This window comes from Carcharhinus amblyrhynchos, chromosome 17 (genome assembly GCF_965287045.1).
Source record: "Carcharhinus amblyrhynchos chromosome 17, sCarAmb.v2.hapA, whole genome shotgun sequence".
NCBI classification, from domain to species: Eukaryota; Metazoa; Chordata; class Chondrichthyes; order Carcharhiniformes; family Carcharhinidae; genus Carcharhinus; species Carcharhinus amblyrhynchos.
In genome coordinates, this window is record NC_137340.1 from 35,966,958 (window position 1) to 35,989,604 (window position 22,647).

General features: G+C 42.3%; 1 protein-coding gene across 10 annotated transcripts in view; it reads right to left on the minus strand.

Moving 5' to 3' along the window:
* The window catches only part of ablim1b (actin binding LIM protein 1b), a 385,473-nt gene that overhangs the window by 54,921 nt on the left and 307,905 nt on the right, over positions 1–22,647 (minus strand). For all 10 annotated transcript variants that reach the window (XM_080205827.1, XM_080205823.1, XM_080205821.1 and 7 more), the window contains exons 8-10: positions 17,723–17,781; positions 4,076–4,153; positions 477–632 (exon numbers count right to left, since the gene is read on the minus strand). In XM_080205827.1, the coding sequence (XP_080061953.1) occupies positions 477–632; positions 4,076–4,153; positions 17,723–17,781 (293 nt within the window). The remainder of the gene's footprint in view (positions 1–476; positions 633–4,075; positions 4,154–17,722; positions 17,782–22,647) is intronic.

The window sequence follows — 22,647 nt, forward strand, 5'->3', positions numbered from 1 at the left end:
CAGCTGTACTAAAATGGACCATAAACTGAAGTCAAGTTAGGCTGGAGGAAGGTCTGGCAATGACTTTTCCTTCATTATTTCTGAGAGTCTTAAATCTGAACGGCTTCTTTAAATTCAACTATTTGCTGCTTAGTGATTATTTCCCAAATGCTTCAATCTACTACATTAGCCCCTCACTTGTTAGGCTCATCCCATTTAAGGGGACACATGTCAATCTGTGCCAAGCCAGCTTTCCTGCCTGACAAATGGGCAAGCTAACCAGGAGGAACACAACGAGTGCTCGCGGTTTACCTCCTCTAATGAAGTCAACCCCAATCATGAAAATGGATCGCCCCATGACAGGTGGTCATTCACCATCTGACCCAGGTATGCCAGAATTGAAAACTGACCCCAAGATACTTAATGGAACAAATACAGGACAATGAGTGAGAAAGTGTTTGAAAGTGGCATATGAAGGTCAGTTAGTTACACCTTACCTCTCCCATGCTATGACGCTCATGTCTATCCTCAAAGGTCGCACCAAAATATGGCTCATAAGTGATTAGGTCAGGGCGTTCAATGTCATAAATGGCCTTAACTTTGGGGATAGCAGCCAGGTCCTTGTACTCAAGAATCTCATTGTCCACTTTTGCCTGAAAAAATGAAACATACAAGAATGACATAGATTAAGTAGTGGCAAGTACATGGTCACATTTTTCAGCCTCAGGTTGAGATATGAGATGTGTTATGAGGTAACAGTCACATTGGCTGGAATTTTACCACCTCTCCCACCCTGAAATCAGGGCAGGCGAGGCTTGCAGAATGGAATGTTGGCCTCGGGTGGGATTAACAAGCCTCGCCCGAGGGAGGTCATAAAAGCCCCGCCATCAACTCTTAACAAAATAGTAATGGGCATCACAGTTTCAAATGTAATAGGTGAGTGTTTTTGATTTATAAATTTTTTGGGGCGTATTTTAACTTGATGGTTTCAGCACTAAACCGTCACAGATCAGTAGAGAAAATCGATCTAAAATGAAGCTCTATCTACTCTGCCCCAATCACTCACATTCAGACCAATCCCAGCCTGAGATGTCCACCCTCAAGCGTTGAAAGGATGTCGAGCCCATGGTTGAAAAATTGGAAAAAAGTGGATTTAAACAGTTAAACACACTGCTATTTTCCCACATATCCACCAGCCATTGTTTCTGTCTCTACTCACTGGCAACTTGCCTTCAGGGAAAGCAGAGCCTCATGAAACCATGCCAAACTAGCAACATTTTGCCATAATATTAAAGACAGAAACAACATCAGAAATCAAATGTACTAATGAGACACATCAAATGAAATCCCACCCTCATTATTGTTTCCACAGTGTGCAACTGCTTTATAATTTGACATCTGGAAAATCATCATTTTTTTATTTTTCACATTGGCCTTGGCTCAGGTGGTAGAACTCTCACCTCGGAGTCACAAGATTCCGAGTTCAATTCCTGTGGCCAATGGGGAGACAGATAACAAGGATGATGGTTTGTCGCTGCTGAAGCTACTTTCTCATATCCCACCACAGCCTGCCCTTGTCCTAAGTTCTCTTCTGCTGTAGAAGCTTGAAACAGTGTCAGAACACATCTCCTACTTTCCTTCCAACTCCCCTCGACACAGCATTAACCTTCTCACAGACATGTTCTGCTGCTATGGACTCAGATGGGGTGTTCAGTCAGGTAGTGTATAGCCAGTGCAGGCCAGCCAGAGAGCTCCTGCTAATTTGTTTATTGGTGTCACAAGTAGGTTTACATTCACACTGCAATGAAATTACTGTGAAAATCCCCTAGTCGCCACACTCCGGTGCCTGTTTGGGTACACAGAGAGAATTCAACATGGCCAATGCACCAAATCAGCATGTCTCTCAGACTGTGGAAGGGAACCGCAGCAGCTGGAGGAAACCCACACAGACACTGGGAGAATGTGCAGATGCCACACAGACAGTGATCCAAGCTGGAAATCGAATCCTAGGTCCCTGGTGCTTTGAGGCAGCAGTGTGAACCACTGTGCCACCGTGCTGCCATAATTTCAAAGAGCCAGCTTCAACTCAGTGTAGGGGGTTCACTCAGGGTTTGGAGCCCTCCTTTCTAGCATGGAAGTGGTGGCCTTCTCCTTGAAAACACTTGCAGACCCAACCGTAATGCAGTTTCTGACAACAGAGGCAGAAATGACCCAATGATTGGGTGATACAGAAGAAGCTCAGATTGAGGTTATGAGATCTCTACATGTTGCCATCCAAGCCCAAGCTGGTGCCACGTGAGCTCAGATTGCTGCTATCTTGGCTGTAGATCCACTGCTCAGAGAGATTTGCAGGTTCTCACAGCAATCCATCAATCTGTGCTTGGATCGCTGGTATTTGCTGAGGCACTGCCCTAGGGCTCTGAGATTCATGATAAGACAGCATTATTCATGCTCTCATCAGTGCCATTATTCCAATTATCGGCTCTCAGCCAGCCAGCACTGGCAGCTACTATCCATGCTGAGGATAGGGCCGAAACTGGGCCCTCAAGGCCTGGAGCTGCTTGCAAGTGACCTGCAAGGCCATTCGCCTCCTCCCCATGAAAAGTCAGCAGCCTTCCATCAACTGATCATATGACACTCACATCCTTCCTAACAGGATGATTAGCACAGATCTGCCAGAAACTGACAAGGATAATCACTTTGCCATTGTTTTGAACTCTGGGCTCCCGTAGCCCTGAACCCAGTGACGATCAAATTGGCTATGTTCAGTCTTATAACATGAAGGGAAAATATGTGAGAAACATACAAAGGATAACTAACGGCTGAGATTTTCCTGTTCACACACTATACGAGTGGTGGGCGGAATATTCCATCCAGTCAAACATACGTGTGACAAACACCCCAGCAACTTTCTCAGGATTGACTCATGAATTTTTTTTAGCATCTTACAGCGAGGCTTCTACCTGTGTCATGGAATGCGTCACAGTGAGGACTGGAAAATCCTAAAGCAGCAGCAGCAACTTGTAGGGACATCCACTGCTGGCCAGGGGCAGCACAGTGGCACAGTGACCAGCACTGCTGCCTCACAGCGCCAGGGACCTGGGTTCAATTCCGGCTTCGGGTCACTGTCTGTGTGGAGTTTGCAGATACTCCGTGTCTGCGTGTGTTTCCTACGAGTGCTCTGGTTTCCTCCCACAGTCCAAAGATGTGGGGTTAAGTGGATTGGCCATGCTAGATTGCCCCTTAGTGTCTGGGGGATTATCGGGGTAAATATGTGGGGTTATGGGAATAGGGCTTGGATGGGATTGTGGTCAGTGCAGTCTTGATGGGCTGAATGGCCTCCTTTTGCAATGTGAAGATCGTATGGATGGATTCTATAAAGCTTCCAGTTGAAGCAGGTAGATGATTGCTCTCTCCAGCCAGTTTTTCTTTATTTCTTCATGGGGTGTGGACATCACTGGCAAGGCCAGCATCTGTCGTCCATCCCTAATTGCCCTTGGACTGATTGGCTTGCTCAGTTATTTCAGAGGGTAGTTAAGAGTTAACCACAATGCTGTGGATCTGGAGTCACATGCAGGCCAGAGCAGACAAGATTTCCTTCCCTAAAAGGACATCGGTGAACCAGCTTAAGTTCTTCTTAACAACAATTGACGATAGTTTCATGGACACCTTTACTGAAGCTACTATTATAGCCCAGGTTATATTAACCAAGTTATTAAATTTTACCAGCTGACATGGTAGGATTTGAATCCGGGGCATCAGCCTGGGTATCTGGATTATTAGCCCTGTGACATTATCACTTATCTACCAATCCACCGATTTGTAAAGGTTATTGCTGAGCCCCTGGCTATACTTGACATGCAAAGTGTTCCTGGCATCTTAGGTTATGAAGGAGCAATGACAAAATATGTGGTGTATAATGTCACTCTGGCATTCCTCTCTCACTTAGCTGTACAGATGCCTTTTTGGCTGAATGCATCACCCGCATTGTGCTGTAAAAACTGGTGCAAGGGCAGATGAACATGCTGCATATTATCTTCTTTCTTTATTAGGGGTTTTGAACACAGAAACAAAGAAAAGTTTTCTAGTTACTCACATAAATTGTGTGGCCAGGTGAGCCAGGTATGCTGGAGCTAGGTCTGGAGGAAATACTTTCAGAAGAAGATCGTGTTGGCTGCAAATAAAAAAGGAATTAAACAGAAGAATTAGTATTCTAAAGGTTATTAATTCGACACTGTGAGACAAAGCGATCAAACAACGTAGTGCTTTAAAGCAAAGAAGGGTGCAAGTTTCCAATGTTCACTAAATTTAATATCTGAGATTGAGCCAGGCCAAAGGTCTACACAACCCCCTTTCTCTTTCTGATTTAGCAACCTCTGAGATGCTGATTTTCAGCATTTCCCAATGGTGCTGGCAACCTCATTCTTGGCAGCAGGGCTTAAATTGGGTATGGATAATCAGACCCTTAGTTCAGGAAAATGGGTTCGGGTCTGGTGGTATCAGAGGAGTGGCTAGAACTCCCATCTTGCTGGAACATTGCTGCAAAGAAGAAACCTAGTCCATATTATCATGTCGTTCAGTGAGTCTGACCAATAAATGGACAAGCAGCCTCCAACTTACAACTTCTTCAAAGAAAGAAGAAAGCACCATCTATCTTGAACAGAAACGTTGTGTTTTGCTTTAAAAATTGCTTCAATGTTGGCGCAATTGGTGGGAATGACTTTAAAACTGTTTCATGTTGCCATGAGGTAGGGTCACTGAACTTTTATGATATTGTGCTCCATTAGAATATTAGAAGCTTAGCATGCGATCACATTAAACTGGATTAGATCAACCTTCCAAAATCATTTCCTGGTGATAATTTGTGGATCATTATCACAACTAAAGGGTGTATTTATGTGCAGTCACATCACGAAGTCTGGCAGCTGCAGCTTTCCTGATGCCAGCAGTGTGGAGCCACAACTACTTCAGTTGTGAAGCTGGGGCTCAGTTTTAGAAATTAGTTACTGTCAATGAAGTCACCTTAACCACCTGATAGGGTACTGTGAAACAGAAATACATGGCGAAATTTCATCGTGGCAACACAAGTCCCACTTGCTGGATGGAGAACGCACGCGTGTGGAAGAGTGGGCCACTCAGCCCCTTGATGTTGCTCTGCCATTCAATTGCACCATGGCTGATCTGAGTTCTCCAAATCCCTGTCTACCCGCTAAAACCTTTCACCCCATTACTCACCAAGAATCCATACATCTCTGCCTTAAAAATTCTCACAGATTCTGCTTCCGCCACCTTTTGAGGAACAGAGCTCCAAAGACTCAACATCCCTCTGCGAGAACAAAAACTTCTGGGGAGTAGGTACAGAGGAGATGTCGGGGTAAGTTTTTCACTCAGAGGGTGGTGGGTGCGTGGAATCGGCTGCCGTCGGTGGTGGTGGAAGCAAATTCGATAGGGTCTTTTAAGAGAATTCTGGATGAGTACATAGGATTTAATGGGATTGAGGGTTATAGGTAAGCCTAGTAGGTAGAGGTATGATTGGTACAACTTGTGGGCCGAAGGGCCTGTTTGTACTGTAGTTTTTCTATATTCTATGTTCTCATTTCTGTCGTAAATGGGTGACCCTTTATTTTTAAGCAGTGACCCCCTAGTTCTAGATTCTCCCAGGAGAGGAAACATCCTTTGCCTATCCACTTGGTCAAGAGTGCTCAGATCTTGTATGTTCTAAGTCACTTCTTACTCTTCTAAACGCCAGCAGATATAAACCTAGCCTGTCCAATCTTCTCTCATAAAACAACGTGCCTATTCCAGGCATGAGTCTGGTAAATTTTCCAGAATATTCTCCAGATCTCCTTTCCACAATTTAATCCCTGAGCTATTAAATTCCAGTGGGCTCAGATAATAAGATGGAAGTGGCTCATTAATAGTCTAGTTGCCTTCCCATTATCCATGGGCATGTTCTGGTTTCAGGCTGCTGCCAACCGTCACTAAATGTGAGACAGTTTTTTGCAGTGCCAGCAGTCAGATGGGTGATCTCCTGCACGATGCTTCAGGCCTGCTCACCATCTTGCCTCCTTCAGTAACCTGTATGAGTATCCACCCATCATTTTCATTTGTCACAGGCCCAAGGCACTTTCCTTCCCTCCTGCCCATCTTAAAAGATCTACTTTAATTCTTTTCCCTTCTGCCATTTGCATTCTTATCCTTCAATTGAAAGGTGGACAGTTGACCTCCTCTCAAGTTGCTGCCAGTTGAATTTTGCTTCACATCTTGCCAGCGAAAGGTTGCCTGGATGAGAAGGCAAGGCGATGGATCACTACCACTCTTCCCCGCTATTCATCCTTACAGTCATGATGTGGAGATGCTGGCGTTGGACTGGGGTATCTTTTTCTCATCTCTTTACGGTCACAGGGCCATGCAAGACTTACTGCCATCTCACACAATATATAAAAAAAACTTTCCAATAAAAGCCACATAAGAAATGTTTAGAAAGGGCCAATTGACCTACTTAGTGTTGCAATTAAAAATGATTTCCACACTTTGGGTTTCAACTGAGACATCTGTGGGTTCCACAGACATTGTTTTCAATTGAAATAGTCTGCTGAAAACCTCAGTAAACTCACCATGTGGATTCCCCTTTATGTCAATTAAAATATCATCTTTCACTTAAACTCTGGGAATTCAGCTACCTCTGCTCCATTATACATTTATCCAGTTAATTACAATAATGGGTTCAAACAAAACAGCATCCTGCTGAGTATGGCACTTGCAGTGTTGACTGCAATCACAGTGCTCTCATTCTGAACATTTTAATGACCGTTAAACAAACTGTTGTCCTGGCAGACAATTTAGATGTCAATGTCATTTACACTGTACACATTGTCATTTCCCCTCGAGATTGTTTCATACTCACGCAGTCTTTACTGCAATGGAGTAAAACATAGGGCTTTAACGCACAACCCGCCTTGGGTTTCGCGGCAACGGGAGATGGCCAGCCATTGGCTGGTGGCAGGATCTCTTGGACCCGTCATTGTCAATGAGGATTTTCCACTGAATGTGCCCCTCGCTGCTGTGAAACCCATGGTGGGGGTACACTGTCAGCAGGATCGAATGATCCCGCCAACATGAATTCTGGAAAATTCTGGCCAAAGTAAGCATAAAGTTGGAGTTGCAAGTAAAATCTAAGGCATTCAATTTATATGTCAATAAAAATAATTTTTAAAACATCAACTCCAAAAAATATGTGCACATCTAATCTGAACAGAACTCTAATGCATTGAATCATTTCCTCTTTATAATATCCTTAAAGCTAACATAAAAAGCATTAATTATTTATGCTTCAAGCGCTCTATGCAGTGAATGCCAGTTATCTTGGACTCATATCTCAGAGTCATAGAATCTCTACAGCACAGAAGGGGGCCATTCAGCCCATCAAGTCTGCACTGACCACAATCCCACCCAGGTCCTATTCCCATACCCCCACATAATTTACCCTGTTAAACCCATGTCACTAGGGTCAATTTAGCATGGCTAATAAACCTAACCTACACATTTTCAGACTGTGGGAGGAAACCCATGCAGACACTGGGAGAACGTGCATACTCCATACAGTCAGTCACCTGAGGCTGGAATTGAACCTGGGTCCCTGGCGCTGTGAGGCAGCAGTGCTAATCACTGTGCTACCATGCCACCCCATCATAAAGTGTTCAAGTTGGATTCAATGACAATGAAAGTAATCTAATAGCATGAGATGTTTAGATTATACCATTCTGCGGTCTGTAGAGATTTCACCTGTTCAATTTGCTGCATTAAGAAACAGCTTGTTTCTTTGCAAATAAATACCACTATTAGGCAATTGTAACCCCGTTATAAAAGCTGGCCCCGTAATTTTACATTGAAGGGGTAATCTTGCTACTGAAAGTTATTGGCAAAGCTTTTCAGTGATATATGAACCAAAATAACATCAGCTCCGACATGTTGAGGTTGCTTGCTTCCTGGCTCAAACATACAGAAACTGTGTTTTTTTTTAGAAAAAACCATCAATAAATTAACAATTCCCTGCCAAAGTTTGCATCACAATGGATACATCACCCAATACTGTATAAACAGTCTTGAAAAATCTTATTGGAACTCAAGAAGTGACTTTACAGAGCAGCTTGTCCAGGAAATGAGGCTATTCAAAACTTGTAACCAATAAACTTACATTACCATTAATGTCATTATTAATACTGCACTAAGATGGGTGCAAGAAAAGTGACATGACATTAATTTTGACACAAATTAGCAAAAAATGCCAGATCACATCATGAATACAAAATGTGTGAAAGGCATCCAGAGTCTGAAGAACAGAATAGAATTGGTTCACTTTCTTTCCCCTGTTCCAAAATGAATTTTGGTCTTAATGCTCCAGGTAATAAAACTGATGGACAGGAAATTGCATGGGAGCATGAAAGATTACTGTATCTGAATAATTCTTTATGTCATGGAATTCTGTACAAACCAGTTTATAATGGGCGGCACAATGGCACACTGGTTAGCGCTGCTGCTTTACAGTGCCAGGAACCCAGGTTCAATTCTGGCCTTGGGTGATTGTTGGAGTGGCGTTTGCACATCCCTTGTCTACCTGGGTTTCCTCTGGGTGCTCCGGTTTCCCCTCAGTTCAAAAGATGTGTGGGTTATGTTGATTGGCTATGCTATGTTTACCCTAGTGTCAGGGAGATTAGGAGGGTAAATGTGTGGGGTTACGGGGATAGGATCTGGATGGAATTGTTGTCAGGGCAGGCTCAATGGGCCAAATGGCTTCCTTCTGCACTGTAGATTCTATGTACACATTTTTGGAATATATTTCAACAAAGTGTAATCTTCAGTAAAGTGGAACATGCTAAAAGGAACATGGCATGGTGCACAGTGACACAGTGAATTTTTAAAACAGTCTGAGTCCCCATAAACAATCAACGGTTTTCTCTTCCCCACCTTGTTTACTGGAACATTTGGGGGCAGGGATACAACTCTGTGACACATCAACATACAATAGAAGTATCTGAGAAAGGCAAGTGGATTAGTTGCAAAAAATGTTTCGCAGTGAATGAAATGGCCTGGCACACAGCGAGAGATGATGTGGGAATGCCGGCGTTGGACTGGCGTAAACACAGTAAAAAGTCTGACAACACCAGGTTTTAGTCCAACCAATTTATTTGATAATACTCACAAGCCTTCGAGGTTTCCCTCTCACCTGACGAAGAGGGAAACCTCGAAAGCTTGTGAGTATTATCAAATAAATTGGTTGGACTAAAACCTGGTGTTGTCAGACTTTTTACACAGCGAGAGAGTCATGATGTGGATATGCCAGCGTTGGACTGGGGTAAACACAGTAAAAAGTCTGACAACACCAGGTTGTCATAAGAACATAAGAAATAGGAGCAGGAGTAGGCCATCTAGCCCTTCGAGCCTGCCCCACCATTCAATAAGATCATGGCTGATCTGTCGTGGCTCAGTTCCACTTACCCGCCTTCTCCCAATAACCCTTAATCTCCTTGCCTATCAAAAACCCATGTAACCCCGTTATAAAAGCTGGCCCCGTAATTTTACATTGAAGGGGTAATCTTGCTACTGAAAGTTATTGGCAGAGCTTTTCAGTGATATAGGAACCAAAATAACATTAGCTCCGACATGTTGAGGTTGCTTGCTTCCTGGCTCAAACATATAGAAACTGTGTTTTTTTTAAGAAAAAAACCATCAATAAATTAACAATTCCTGTCTAGACAGAGCTGGTTCTGTCTTTACTCAAGGTGTTGCCATTTAACCACCGTCACGAGTGAATAATTATTTCCAGATTCTCAGCCCTCCCATAAAAGAGACGTGTAAAAAGAAGTGATTTCCAACCAACATGTGTTGGTGCCGACAAATCGGGTGGCAGAACCTCCTGTATTGTACTGCATTGCTTGCAGGCCAGGCCTTGCAGAATAGATGTTGTCAACCTGCAGATTATGTAAAATTGGCTGGTGTTTTGCTTTGATTCATCAATGTCTTTTCTCAAGATGGCTGATAATTTTTGAAGAGATTTTTTGGGTTTCAGCAAGAATTAGGACTGATAACACTGTGGCAGCCTCTGAGAGCTTCTTAGAAGGTAAAGCGAATAATTGCTTCTATTTGAGGGTTCATCTTGAATACTATTGGGGTGGGTCAGCCAGTGCAATAGTATACCATTTCTCTCACCAGGTTTGATAACTCCCTTTTGAGGGAATCTCAGCTTTGATTGACGTTATTAAGGGCAGGTCTTCGTTGTGATCATTATATTCCTCCCAGGTGCAAGCATTCCCCCTTTCTAGTATGTATTAAAAATGCACTGGAAATAAGAACTCATTGTCCACTGATTGCAAGAGGAATGTCTTGCCTGTAAATACTGTGTTATATACTGATAAGGTGCCACATAAAAGGTTGATAGACCAGGTAAGGTCCCATGGGGTCGGAGGAATATATTAGCAAGACTCACATTCAAATCATTATTTTGTAAATTGAGTTTGTGTCTTTATATGCCCTGTTTGTGAATAGAACGCCCACTTATCTGAATAAGGAGCAGCACTCCGGAAGCTAGTGGCTTTTGCTACCAAACAAACCTGTTGGACTTTAACCTGGTGTTGTGAGACCTTTTACTGTATTTACCAAGGCAACTTATTATCTCAATGGAGAGAAGCATCAAAATCCTTCGGTGTAGAGGGACCTTGAGGTCTTCATGCACAAATCACAGTAAGTTAGTATGCAGGTGTGGCAGGTAACAAAGAAGGCAAATGGAATTTCAGCATTCATTGCGAATGGAATAGAATATTAAAGCAGAGAAGTGTTGTTGCAATTGTATAGGGTATTGGTAAGACCACAGCTGGAGTACTGCGCACAGTTTTGGTCCCCTTTCTTGAGAAAGGACCCAAACGCATTCGAGACAGTTCAGAGGATGTTTACTACATTGATTCCAGGGATGAAGGACTAGTCTTATGAAGAGAGATTGGATAGTTTAAACCAATACACACTGGAATTTAGAAGAATGATGGGAGATCTAATTGAGGTTTTTAAGATGTTGAAGAGGATTGAGAGGGTCGATGTAGAGTGGATGTTTCCTTTTGGTGGACATTCTAGAATGGCAGATTTAAAATAAAAACGAGGGAGAATTACTTCATTTAAAGGGTTGGGAATCTGTGGAATTCTCTACCCCATGAGTGCACTGGAGACTGGAACACAAAATAAATTTAAGGAGAAGATAGATAGGTTTTTACTTAGTAATGAGATGAATGGCTATGGGGAACAGACAGGAAGGTGGAGATGAGGACAAGATGAGATTGGCCATTTTTATATTGAATGGCAGAGCAAGCTCTGAATTCCCTACTCATGCTCCTAGTTCTTTTGTTCTTATAATGATCAAGAAACCAATATACAAATGCCCTTGACTTAGAGACACAGGGATTTATAGTCATAGAGATTTTGCAGCATGGAAACAGGCCCTTCGGCCCAACTTGTCCATTCCACCCTTTTTAATCCCTAAACTAATCCCAATTACCCGCATTTGGCCCATATCCTTCTATACCCATTTTACACATGTAACTGTCATAAATGCTCTTTAAAAGACAAAACTGTGCCCATTCCAGATACTCATCACCCTCTGTGTGGAAAAAAAACTGCCCCTCTGGACACTTCTGTATCTCTCCCCTCTCACCTTAAACTTATGCCCTCTAGTTTTAGACTCTCCTACCTTTGGGAAAAGATATTGATGATCTGGCTGATCAGAGCCCCTCATTATTTTATAAACCTCTATAAGATCACCCCTCAGCCTTCTACTCCAGAGAAAAAGTCCCAGTCTATCCAACCTCTCCTTATAACTCAAACCATCAAGTTCCAGTAGCATTCTAATAAATCTTTTCTGCATTCTTTTTAGTTTAAAAATATCCTTTCTATAATAAGGTGACACAACTGTACATTGTATTCCAAGTGTGGCCTTACCAATGTCTTGTACAACTTCAACAAGTCGTCCCAACACTTGTATTCAATGTTCTGACCGATGAAACCAAGCGTGCTGAATGCCTTCTTCACCACTCAGTCCACCTGTGTCTCCACTTTCAAGGAGCTAAGAACATGTACCTCTAGATCGCTTTGCTCTGTAACTCTCTCCAATGCCCTACCATTAACTGAATAAGCCCTGCCCTGGTTCAAATCTAATAGAATGCATCACCTTGCATTTATCTAAATGAAACTTCATCTGCCATTCATCAGCCCACTGGCCCAATTGATCAAGATCCTGTTGCAATTCCCAATAACCTTTTTCACTGTCCACCATGCCACCAATCTTGGTATCATCTGCAAACTTACTAACCATGCCTCCTATATTCTCATCTAAATCATTAACATAAATGACAAATAACAGTGGACACAGCACTGATTCCTGAAGCACACTGCTGGTCACAGGCCTCCAGTTTGAAAAACAGTCCTCTACAACCACCCTCTGTCTTCTGTCAAGAAGCCAATTTTGTATCCATTTAGATACCCCACCCAAGATCCCGTGAGATTTAACTTTATGCAACAACCTACCATGCGGTACCTTGTCAAAGGCCTTGCTAAAGTCCATGCAGACAACATCAACTGCACTGCCCTCATTTACCTTCTTGGTTACCTCTTCAAAAAACTCAAATTTGTGAGACATGATTTTCCACTCACACAGCCATGCTGACTGCCTCTAATCAGTCCTTGCATCTCTAAATGCCTGTCGATCCTGTCTCTCAAAATACCTTTCAACAACTTACCCTCCACAGATGTGAAGCTCACTGGCCTGTGGTTCCGAAGTTTTTCCCTGCAGCCCTTTTAAACTAGGGCACAACATTTGCCACTCTCCAATCTTCAGGCATCTCACCCGTGATTCAAATATCTCAGCTAGGGGACCTGGAATTTTTTCTCTAGCCTCCCACAATGTTCTGGGATACATTTCATCAGGTCCTAGGGATTTATCTACCTTGATGCGCTTTAAGACTTCCAGCACCTCTTTCTCTGTAATATGTACACTCCTCAAAATATCACTATTCATTTCCCCAAGTTCTCTGACATCCATACTTTTCTCAACACTAAGTACTGATGAGAAATATTCATTTAGGATCTCACCCATCCCTTGTGGATCCACACACAGATGACCTTGTTGATCCTTAAAGGCCTTACTCTCACTCCCTTTTTACTCTTTTGCCCTTTATATATTTGTAGAAGCTATTTGGATTCTCCTTTGCCTTATCTGCCAAAACAATCTCACGTCCTCTTTTTGCCTTCCTGATTTCTCTCTTAACTCTACACCTGCACCCCATATACTCTTCAATGGATTCACTTGATTCCAGCTGCCTATGCATGTCACGTGCCTCCTTCTTCTTCTTGACCAGGGCCTCAATATCCCGAGTCATCCAGGGTTCCCTACTTCTGCCAGCCTTGTTCTTTACTCCAAGAGGAATGTGCTTACACTGAACTCTGGTTAACATACTTTTGAAAGCCTCCCACTTACCAGACATCCCTTTGCCTTCCCACAGACTTCTCCAATTAACTTTTGAAAGTTCCTGCCTGATACCATCAAAATTGGCCTTGTCCCAATTTAGAACTTTAACTTTTGGGTCAGACCTCCATAGCTATCTTAAATCTAATGGAATTATGATCACTGGCCCCAAAGTGATCCCACATTGACGCTTCTGTCGCCTGCCCTTCCTTATTTCGCAAGAGGAGCTCAAGTTTTGCCCCCTCTCTAGTCGGGCCATCCACACACTGAATAAGAAATTCCTCCTGAATACACTCAACAAATTTCTCTCCATCCAAACCTCAAATACTATGGCTGACCCATCAATGTTGGGAAAGTTAAAATCTCCTACTATTACCACTCTATTTTTTTTGGAGCTATCTGTAATCTCCTTACATATTTGGTCCTCAATTTCCCGCTGACTATTTAGGAGTCTATAGTACAACCCTATCAAAGTGATTTCCCCTTTCTTATTTCTCAGTTCTATCCATATAGACTCAGCGGCCGAACCCTCGGATATATCCCCTCTCAGTACTGCCGTGATATTTTCCCTCATCAAAAATGCAACTCCCCCTCCTCTCTTACCTCCTGTTCTATCTGTACCCTGGGGCATTGAACAGCCAGTCCTGTCCTTCCCTTAGCCACGTTTCAGTAATTGCTATAATATCCCATTTAACTTGTGTCAATCAATATTAAGAATAAATATAAGCAGTTTAATTTTTTATACTTGGTTTCACAGAAATGTTTTGTAAGTTGTCTGAATATCAACAATGCTACTGACATGCCTTATTCACACCAGCCACTGAAACAAATCATATTCCCTTCCCTCAGAGACGGTGCTCAGCTCTCAGCTTCCACCTAACCAGCTCAGTTGACTTAGATGTTTCACAACATGTTGACAGATCTGACATTGCATGCAGTGAGGAAAAGTTACTGCACTTACGAGAACGTGGCAGGGAAAGTGAAAATAAATCAATTTATAACCAGGTTTGCTTGCATCCCATGTGCTAATTTTTTTTTCACACACAAGTTAACATCTGTGACCCGTGAAAAATAAAATGTGCCATCAAATCCTACTCAGATTAAACAGCAGGCACTAGGGGTTCCACAATGAGAATAACACTAGCAATACTCGGAGGCAAACCTTTTTCAAGAGCGGTCTGTGTATTTGTTTCTCAAGCTAAGTAAAAGATAGATGAAAGAAGAAATATGGTGAAATTTCAACAATTTTGGTGAAAACGGAGAACATTAAAAGCTGTTGCAAGAATTCTGTAATTAGCTGTACATCTTGAACAGTCAGGATTATGTTTGTTTATTTGTGTGCTGATAATAATAGTTCTTACCTGTGCTGAACATTTGAGATGTTAAAACTGTATTATTGCTGCATCACAAACTTCTAACAACAGTAGGTGACTATTCAAATCTCAGTTCAAATAACCCTCACTGTGGTACTGTTATAAACACACAGGGGCGTCTAATGCAAACTCTTTCACAACATCTTCGTCCTTTGTTGCAGTGTACCTGAATCACAATTAGTCAACTTTGCTCCATTAAGGAAGGTTGTCTTATAAGAACATAAGAAATAGGAGCAGGAGTAGGCCATCTAGCTCCTCGAGCCTGCCCCGACATTCAATAAGATCATGGCTGATCTGTCGTGGCTCAGTTCCACATTCCCGCCCTCTCCCCATAACCCTTAATCCCCTTTAATATTTTAATGGAGTTCCTGACACAGAACACTGGAAGCTGCACACGTGGTGGGACAGTGTCTTCCGAACCCACGACCACCACCATCAAGGACAAATACATGGGAACACTACCACTAGGAAGTTCCTCTCCAAGCCACTCACCATCCTGACTATTGCCATTCCTTCACTGTCACCCGGTCAAAATCTTCGATCTCCCTCCCTGACAGCACTGCTACACCTCATGCAGCAGTTCAAGAAGGGCAAACGGAGATGGAAAATAAATGCTGCCGTAGCCAGCGAAGCCCACATCCCCATGAATGAATTTTTAAAAACTGTACAAAGCCATGAATCCATTTGCTTGCTGAATCAAGATAGCGCGACTTCAATCCATTGATTGATCTGATGAAAGCTTATCTTCCAGTCCCTGTGTCACCGCCACAGAAGGACAATGCGCTTTGTTAGTAATGGAGGGTGTGGAAGGAAATTAAAACATGTTGTCGATTCAGTGAACAGGACCAATGGCTTGCTAGTTAACAATGCCGATAAAGGAATTCATTTTTGTCTTTTTTGTTTAAAGAGGCTACATAGATTTGAAAGTATGAATGATCTGAACAACAATTAAGATTCCAATTAAAGAAACAATTTGGTTCACTGTTCAATATGGATGTGAGTGACAGGCCAGTATTATTGTGTATGCTGTTTCACTTTAAGTCTGTAATTATATTGTTCAATCATGACTTAAAGCCACAATTATGTGGCATAAAATAACTCAATAGTTCTGCTTTACAATTCGGATGCAACTGTGGCTTCGAAAAGCAAGATTTTACTGCAGATTAATTCGGAATCTGTAGGCTGAACTAGGCCTTTTCTCTGCCTTTCCAATCTGAGAAAGAAAACTAGTAAATCTGTCAATGAAATATTATCCACATTCTTCGAAACCTTTCCCATGGCGTTTTCTAAAATTACATTTTACTGCTTCCTCTGATTAACTTTTGTTCCCTGTTACAGGGAGACGTTTATTCCAGTTTAGAAATCTGATAAGCTTCTCCTCTCTTGCTTTTGTTCTGAGATTCACATGCAGGTACGGGACACATTCCATGCAGATTTCAGGTTGGGCGGTTCGGGCCATGCTGGGTCAGATAGGTGGGGTTAAGGGTCATTTGGTATGCACGCTAGAGTGGCACACTGAGCCAATGGCTAAACTTCCACCATGCCAATGCAGGACCTAGCTGAATTGTCAATATAACTTTGCATCAGTTAAAATTGATGCAAGGAACATTTTAAGAACGTCCAGTTTTTGGAACTGCTGGTTTTCGGGTAAACATTTTGTGGTGCTCTACCTATACCAGTATAATTACCATGGAAATGCTCATGTAAACTGAGTAACCTGAGCTGAAATACAGCTTTTATTTATTCATTCCTGGGATGTCAGCATTGCTGGCAACGCCAACATTTATTGCTCATTCCAAACCGCTCAAGAAAGTATTGGTGCTGCAGTCCATTTGGTGTGGGTACACCTACAGTGCTGTTAGGGAGGAAGTTCCAAGATTTTGACCCTGTGATAATTAAGCAACAATTTTATATAGTTCCAGGTCAGGATGGTGTGTGACTTGGAAGGGGTAAATGTTGTTCCCATGCGGCCACTCCTTTGTCGAGGTTGCACATGTTACACATTTGGAAGGTGCTGTTGAAGAAACCTTAGGGAGTTGCTGTAGTGTTTGTTCTAGATGGTACACACTCCTGTTACTGTGTGTCGGTGGTGGTGGTGGGAGACGAGTGCTGCTGATCAGGTGGGATGTTTTGTCATGGATGATGTCGAGCTTCCTGAGTTTGAGCTGTATTCATCCAGACAAGTGGAGAGTAATCTACCACACTCTTGACTTGTAGATGGTGGACAGGCTTTGGGGAGTCAGATGGTGACTCTGCAGAACTCCCAGTCTCTGGTCTGCTCTTGTAGCTGTAGTATTTATGTTAAGTTTCTGGGCATGTTGTAAGATGCCAATGGAAGTCTACAGTGAGCTTATCTCATAGAATCCCTATAGTGCAGAAGGAGGCTGTTCAGCCCATCAAGTCTGCGCTGACTCTTCAAAAGAGTATCTTACCAAGCCTAAACCCCCACATTTATCAAAAATAAAACATTATGATAATTCTTGCACAACCCTTTTGAGATGATTGCACATTGGTAAGCACAAACCAATCCTGGTTAGTATCAGGTTATTCCTTCACTGGAAGACAAATATTTTCAAAGCAGCAAACAAATCATAGGAGAATTTCTTTTTCCTGAAAATGCTTTCTCCTCACTCCATTTAATAAAATCATAGACCCATTCTTTGTAAAAGGGTTTAAGTTATGTCATGTGCAACAAGAAGAGAAAACTTGTAACTTGGAGAAGACTGTTAGGTTCAGGATAAAGGCAAAATGTACAGTGGTTGTCAACACAAATATATGAACCAGATTCACCAAATGAACGGAAACAGGATAATCATGTGTGTATAAATAGCACTCAGACATTGGTTTCCTCTCACTATCAGCTCACCCTTTGCTTTTCCTCAGATCTGGTGGACTTCTTACAATCGGGATGCCAAACTGTAGAGCCTGTTACGGGAAAATGAATGAACATGAACATGAAACTTTACAAAGTGAATGATTAGTTCCAATAGCATAGCTACATTTGCACTGTGATTCACATTATTTTAATCTTAGCTCTGCTTCAGAGGTTAATCCACAGCAGAGGAATGACTGATACAAAGGAAAATGACAGAACACAGAAGCATTTGATAAAAATTATAAACCGCTGTCACCTCAATTGTTAAAACAGAGCTGAAAATTAAAGAAACCTCACTGTCATTGATGATAAACTCCAGGAAGAGTTGACAAAGTTAGAAACGTGACAGTTATGATGACTGGACTCAGAGAATTTAGGAAAGTGTATTGAAATGGCAATTACTGAGCTGAATGTGTTGACTTTGGGATGGCCTTGCCACAGGGGGCTCTTCTCGTCACCGGTCAACAAATGCCAAGCAGTCCCTGATCATGTATGATAGGGGTTGGTTAGTGCAGTGACTTCAATCATTGGCCTATTGGAGTATGAACTCCCTGATTAAGGATCTAATTGGTGGGCCAAGCAGGGAATCTTTGCCTAGTACTTAGCTGGGAGTGTCAGTTCCTGTGACTTCCCTGGAAGTAAGAGTGTTAACTGCTAGGACTCTGTTTGTAAATAAAGGGATTTTGGTGAAGGGACTTCTGCCTCCAAAAACTTATTATAGTTAGGCACTGTTCAAGCAACATACTTCTTTGCTTATTCTACAAGAGATCCCCACAATTGAAAAAACATGGCATAGATCTCCTGGGATGCACTACAGGACCCCTTGGATGTCCCAACACAAGAACAGTAAGAGAATTGCCCTGAAGATTCAACTTCCAATGAGCAATTTCCCAGCTCACCAGGACCACCTGAAAAAGTCTCCAACTCTAAGTCAGAGACTTTGGAGGGTCCTGACCCATTTACTTGATAGTTATTCAGGAAATATCAGACAGAAATAAAACATATCTACTTCCTGGGCAACTATAAAACTGACCACCAACCAGATCACCAACAACCTGTCCTGATCCCTCCATGTGAACAGTACAGTTAAGAAAGCCCACCAACGCCTCTACTTTCTCAGAAGACTAAGGAAATTTGGCACATCTGCTACAACTCTCACCATTTTCTACAGATGCACCATGGAAAACATTCTTTCTGACCATATCACAGCTTGGTATGGCTCCTGTTCTGCCCAAGACCACAAGAAACTGTAAAGGGTCGTGAATGAAGTCTGGTCCATCACTCAAACCAGCCTCACATCCAATGACACTGTCTATACTTGCCGCTTCCTCAGAAAAGCAGTCAGCATAATCAAGGACCCCATGCACCCCGGACATTCTCTCTTCCACTGGGTAAAAAAATATAAAAGTCTGAGATCATATACAAACCAACTCAAGAACAGCTTCTTTCCTGCTGCTGTCAGACTTTTGAATAGACTTTCCTCGCATTGTATTGACCTTTCTCTACACCCTAGCTATGACCTTAACACTACATTCTGCACTCTCTCATTCCCTTCTCTATGAATGGTATGCTTTGTCTTTTAAGTGCGCAAGAAAAAATACATTACACAGCATACTAATACACCTGACAATAATAAATCAAATCAAATCAACCGTCCAACCCCCAGCTCCACAGACCCTCCAACTCCCCCAATCTCCCAAACATTTGCCCCAGTGACCTTCAGGAACCATCCCTCCCCCCCACCTCCAACTCCCCATGTAATACTAATCAAAATGTGGCAATCACCTCATTAAGAGAATTGCCAGTAAAACCTGTCACATTGATTGTGTTATAAATAGAAGCAGCTTCAACACTTTAGGGATTAAGCTCCTTGTCAGCTCTGACATGGAGGCTTACACAAAAATAGCTTAAAGCTAAAGACCAGTTTAAAGTGATTCTTCCACCACAACCATTTAGCATGAGTAACAATGGTAACAGAAGACATGCCATAAGCTTGGTAACTGACTGCCGTACATGAAGCCTTTTGTCCCAATCCTCTAAGGAAAACAAGTGTACAGTTGCAGACAAATTAAGTTGTGGAATGGCAGAAGGATGGTGCAAAATTGCAAGTTTTGACCATCCACCAATTGTTTCTGACTCTGAAACACATCAGCTATGAAAAGCCTAAGTAGAAATGTGCACCTGGTTTACTTCCATACCCAAAAGAATCAATGTATGGCATAGCATTATTGTTACCATTCAGAAGATAAGAAGTGAAGTAATTTCAAAGTGGAATGTGGATGATCTAGATCAAGAAGAGGGATGTGAGATTTTGTTACAATTTTTGGATAGGTTTTTGACAAAAAAGGCGAGTTATTAGAAGCATATGAATCCTGGGCAATCTTTGCTCGGTTTAGGAAATCAGAGGATCAGTCCACAGAAGAATATATCATGGATTTTGATAAATACTGCAAGGGCTTCCGGAGATTAGAACTTGAAATTCCAGAATCTGCATTGGTGTTGAAGCTACTGGAATGTGTCCACATTTCCCATGTTGATGGTCTTTTGGTACTAACAAAGGGTCAATTTTAGGTGAAAGAATCTTTCTTCTATCGAATGTATGCTGCTCTTAAAATGTTTCTGGGAAAACAGTCGTTCCCAGCCACTCTCTTGGCAAATGCAAACAAAAATGCTGCGAAACAAAGAATAGAGAATTCACTGATGGTTCAATTTCAAGATTGACCAAACATTAGATGAAAATTCCAATACAGCAATAGGATTAAAGACAGGAGATTTGAAAATGGTCGTAACCCTAGCCAGTTTGAAATCTGGGACAAAAACGTTGCCAGAGATGGTGATTGTAGGTGTTTAAACCCAAGAAGTGCAAGAGGCATCGTTAATCAGTGTTTCTGGTGTGAATTCCAGTATCATTATGTGATGAAGTGTCCATTGCAAAGCAACCAGGCTCTTGAAGTTACCCATGGGATGGATTTATCTGAGACTGAAAATGATGATGGTGACTGCCATGATGAAATGGTATTGGTGACTATGAGTTTGAATCCAGTGATGGGCATATTGATGGCCAATTCCTTCAACTGTGCAGTTTTGGACAGTAGTTGCACTTTATCAGTGCATAGTGTGGACTGGCTTAACGGCTATCTGGGATCTCTCAGTGATGTGGAGATGCCGGCATTGGACTGGGGTAAACTGGCTGTTCCTTCGCCAGGTGGGTGGGAACTCCCATCCACCTGAAAGCTCGTGGTATTTGCTACAAAGAAACCTGTTGGATTTTAGCCTGGTGTTGTGTGACTTCTTATTGTATCTCTCAATGAGACAGACCTGCTTCAGGTTCAGAGTTGACAACACATTAACATCCTCCAAATGGGGGGGTCCTCCCTTGTAAGATCATGGGGATCAGTCTGCTCATCAGTACTGATGTAGTTTCTAGTGATCTACCACTATTGTTAAGTCGATTTGCAATGAAAGTGGCTGAGATGACACTAGATATGAGGAATTATCAAGCTATCGTGTTTGGAAAATATGTGGATCTGCATTTAACTCAGTCTGGTCATTATTGCTTAGCACTAATGAGGTCAAAAAATTCACAAGGTTTTGTTAACCACTCAGAATAAGAACTTGGTTGACAAAAGGAAGGTAACTTAGAAATTACAGTTTGCATATCTGATGCCACAGAAACTGAAGATTTTACTTAGAGATAAAGGAATTTTTGATAAAGGATACAATAACCTCAATGAACACTGCTCAATGCAAAATCTGCATTAAATATCACAAGGCACCTGGCTTACCAGTAGCCAGGGGGTTTAACAATGTGCTGGCAATGGACTTGAAAGTGTGAGACATAGATAGGGGCACTTATATCCAAGACTTCATAGATATGGCAACCAGATTTAGTCCATCCACTGTGATGCATTGTAAAGACAAAAAGACCACTGTTGACAATATTATGGAAAATGGGTAGGAACAGGCTTAGGAACACCAACAAAGTTCCAGACAGATAATGGTGGGAATTTGCTAATGATGAGTTTCAAGATATGTGCAAAAATCTAAACACTGTAGCTATACACACTGCAGCAGAAAACCTGTAGTCTTTGTGAAAAAAACTGTGTGGTAATAGACATGTTATATAAAAGATTGGCTGATCAGCCAGGTTACAAATTGCAAATTACATTGGCGTGGGCATGCACTCAAAGAGCTCTTTTCAGGGGTCCAGTCTATACCAGTTGGTGTATGGAAGAAAATCCAAAGGTGACTTCTAGACTTTCAGATGCTCCCCACTCCCGCAGCTCTCAAAGAGGACTAGTATTAGCTCTGCTTTTTTTGCTCGGCCGGATGCCTTGCGTGCAGACATGAAAGCCTTCATCAAAACTCAGATGTCAGTGAGAATTCGGCAAGCCCTACAGAAGCGTGTAACGCCACCAGGGATACAATTGCAACAAACAGATATGATAGATTATAAAAGGGAAGGCCAAGCAGAGTGGAAAGGACCTGGCAAGGTAATTAAGTAGGAACTGTACAACACTGCAACCAAATTGTTTGGGTACATCCTTTGTGGTTGATTGGCACTGACTTTACATTCACAGGTCCTGAACAGCATATAGAAAGTGAGGAACCACTGCGCACTTCACACGCATCTGAGGAGCAGATGATGGGAGACCACAAGGCTGACAGACTACGGACAAAGTAATACTGAGGCACTGGATGATACTTTTTGTTCAAAAGGTCAGCTACCTAAAGTGGGCACAAAGGTAGTGTACATGCCAGAAGGGGCAGTGTGTGGAAAGATGCCACCATAATAGGGAGAGTGAAATCCATTAATTTTCATTTTAGAATTGTAGGGGTTTGCTTTGGAACCAAACCTTGGTGAACATTAGAGCCAAAGGAAGTTGGTTCATTATCAGGTGAGGGATTCAGCCACT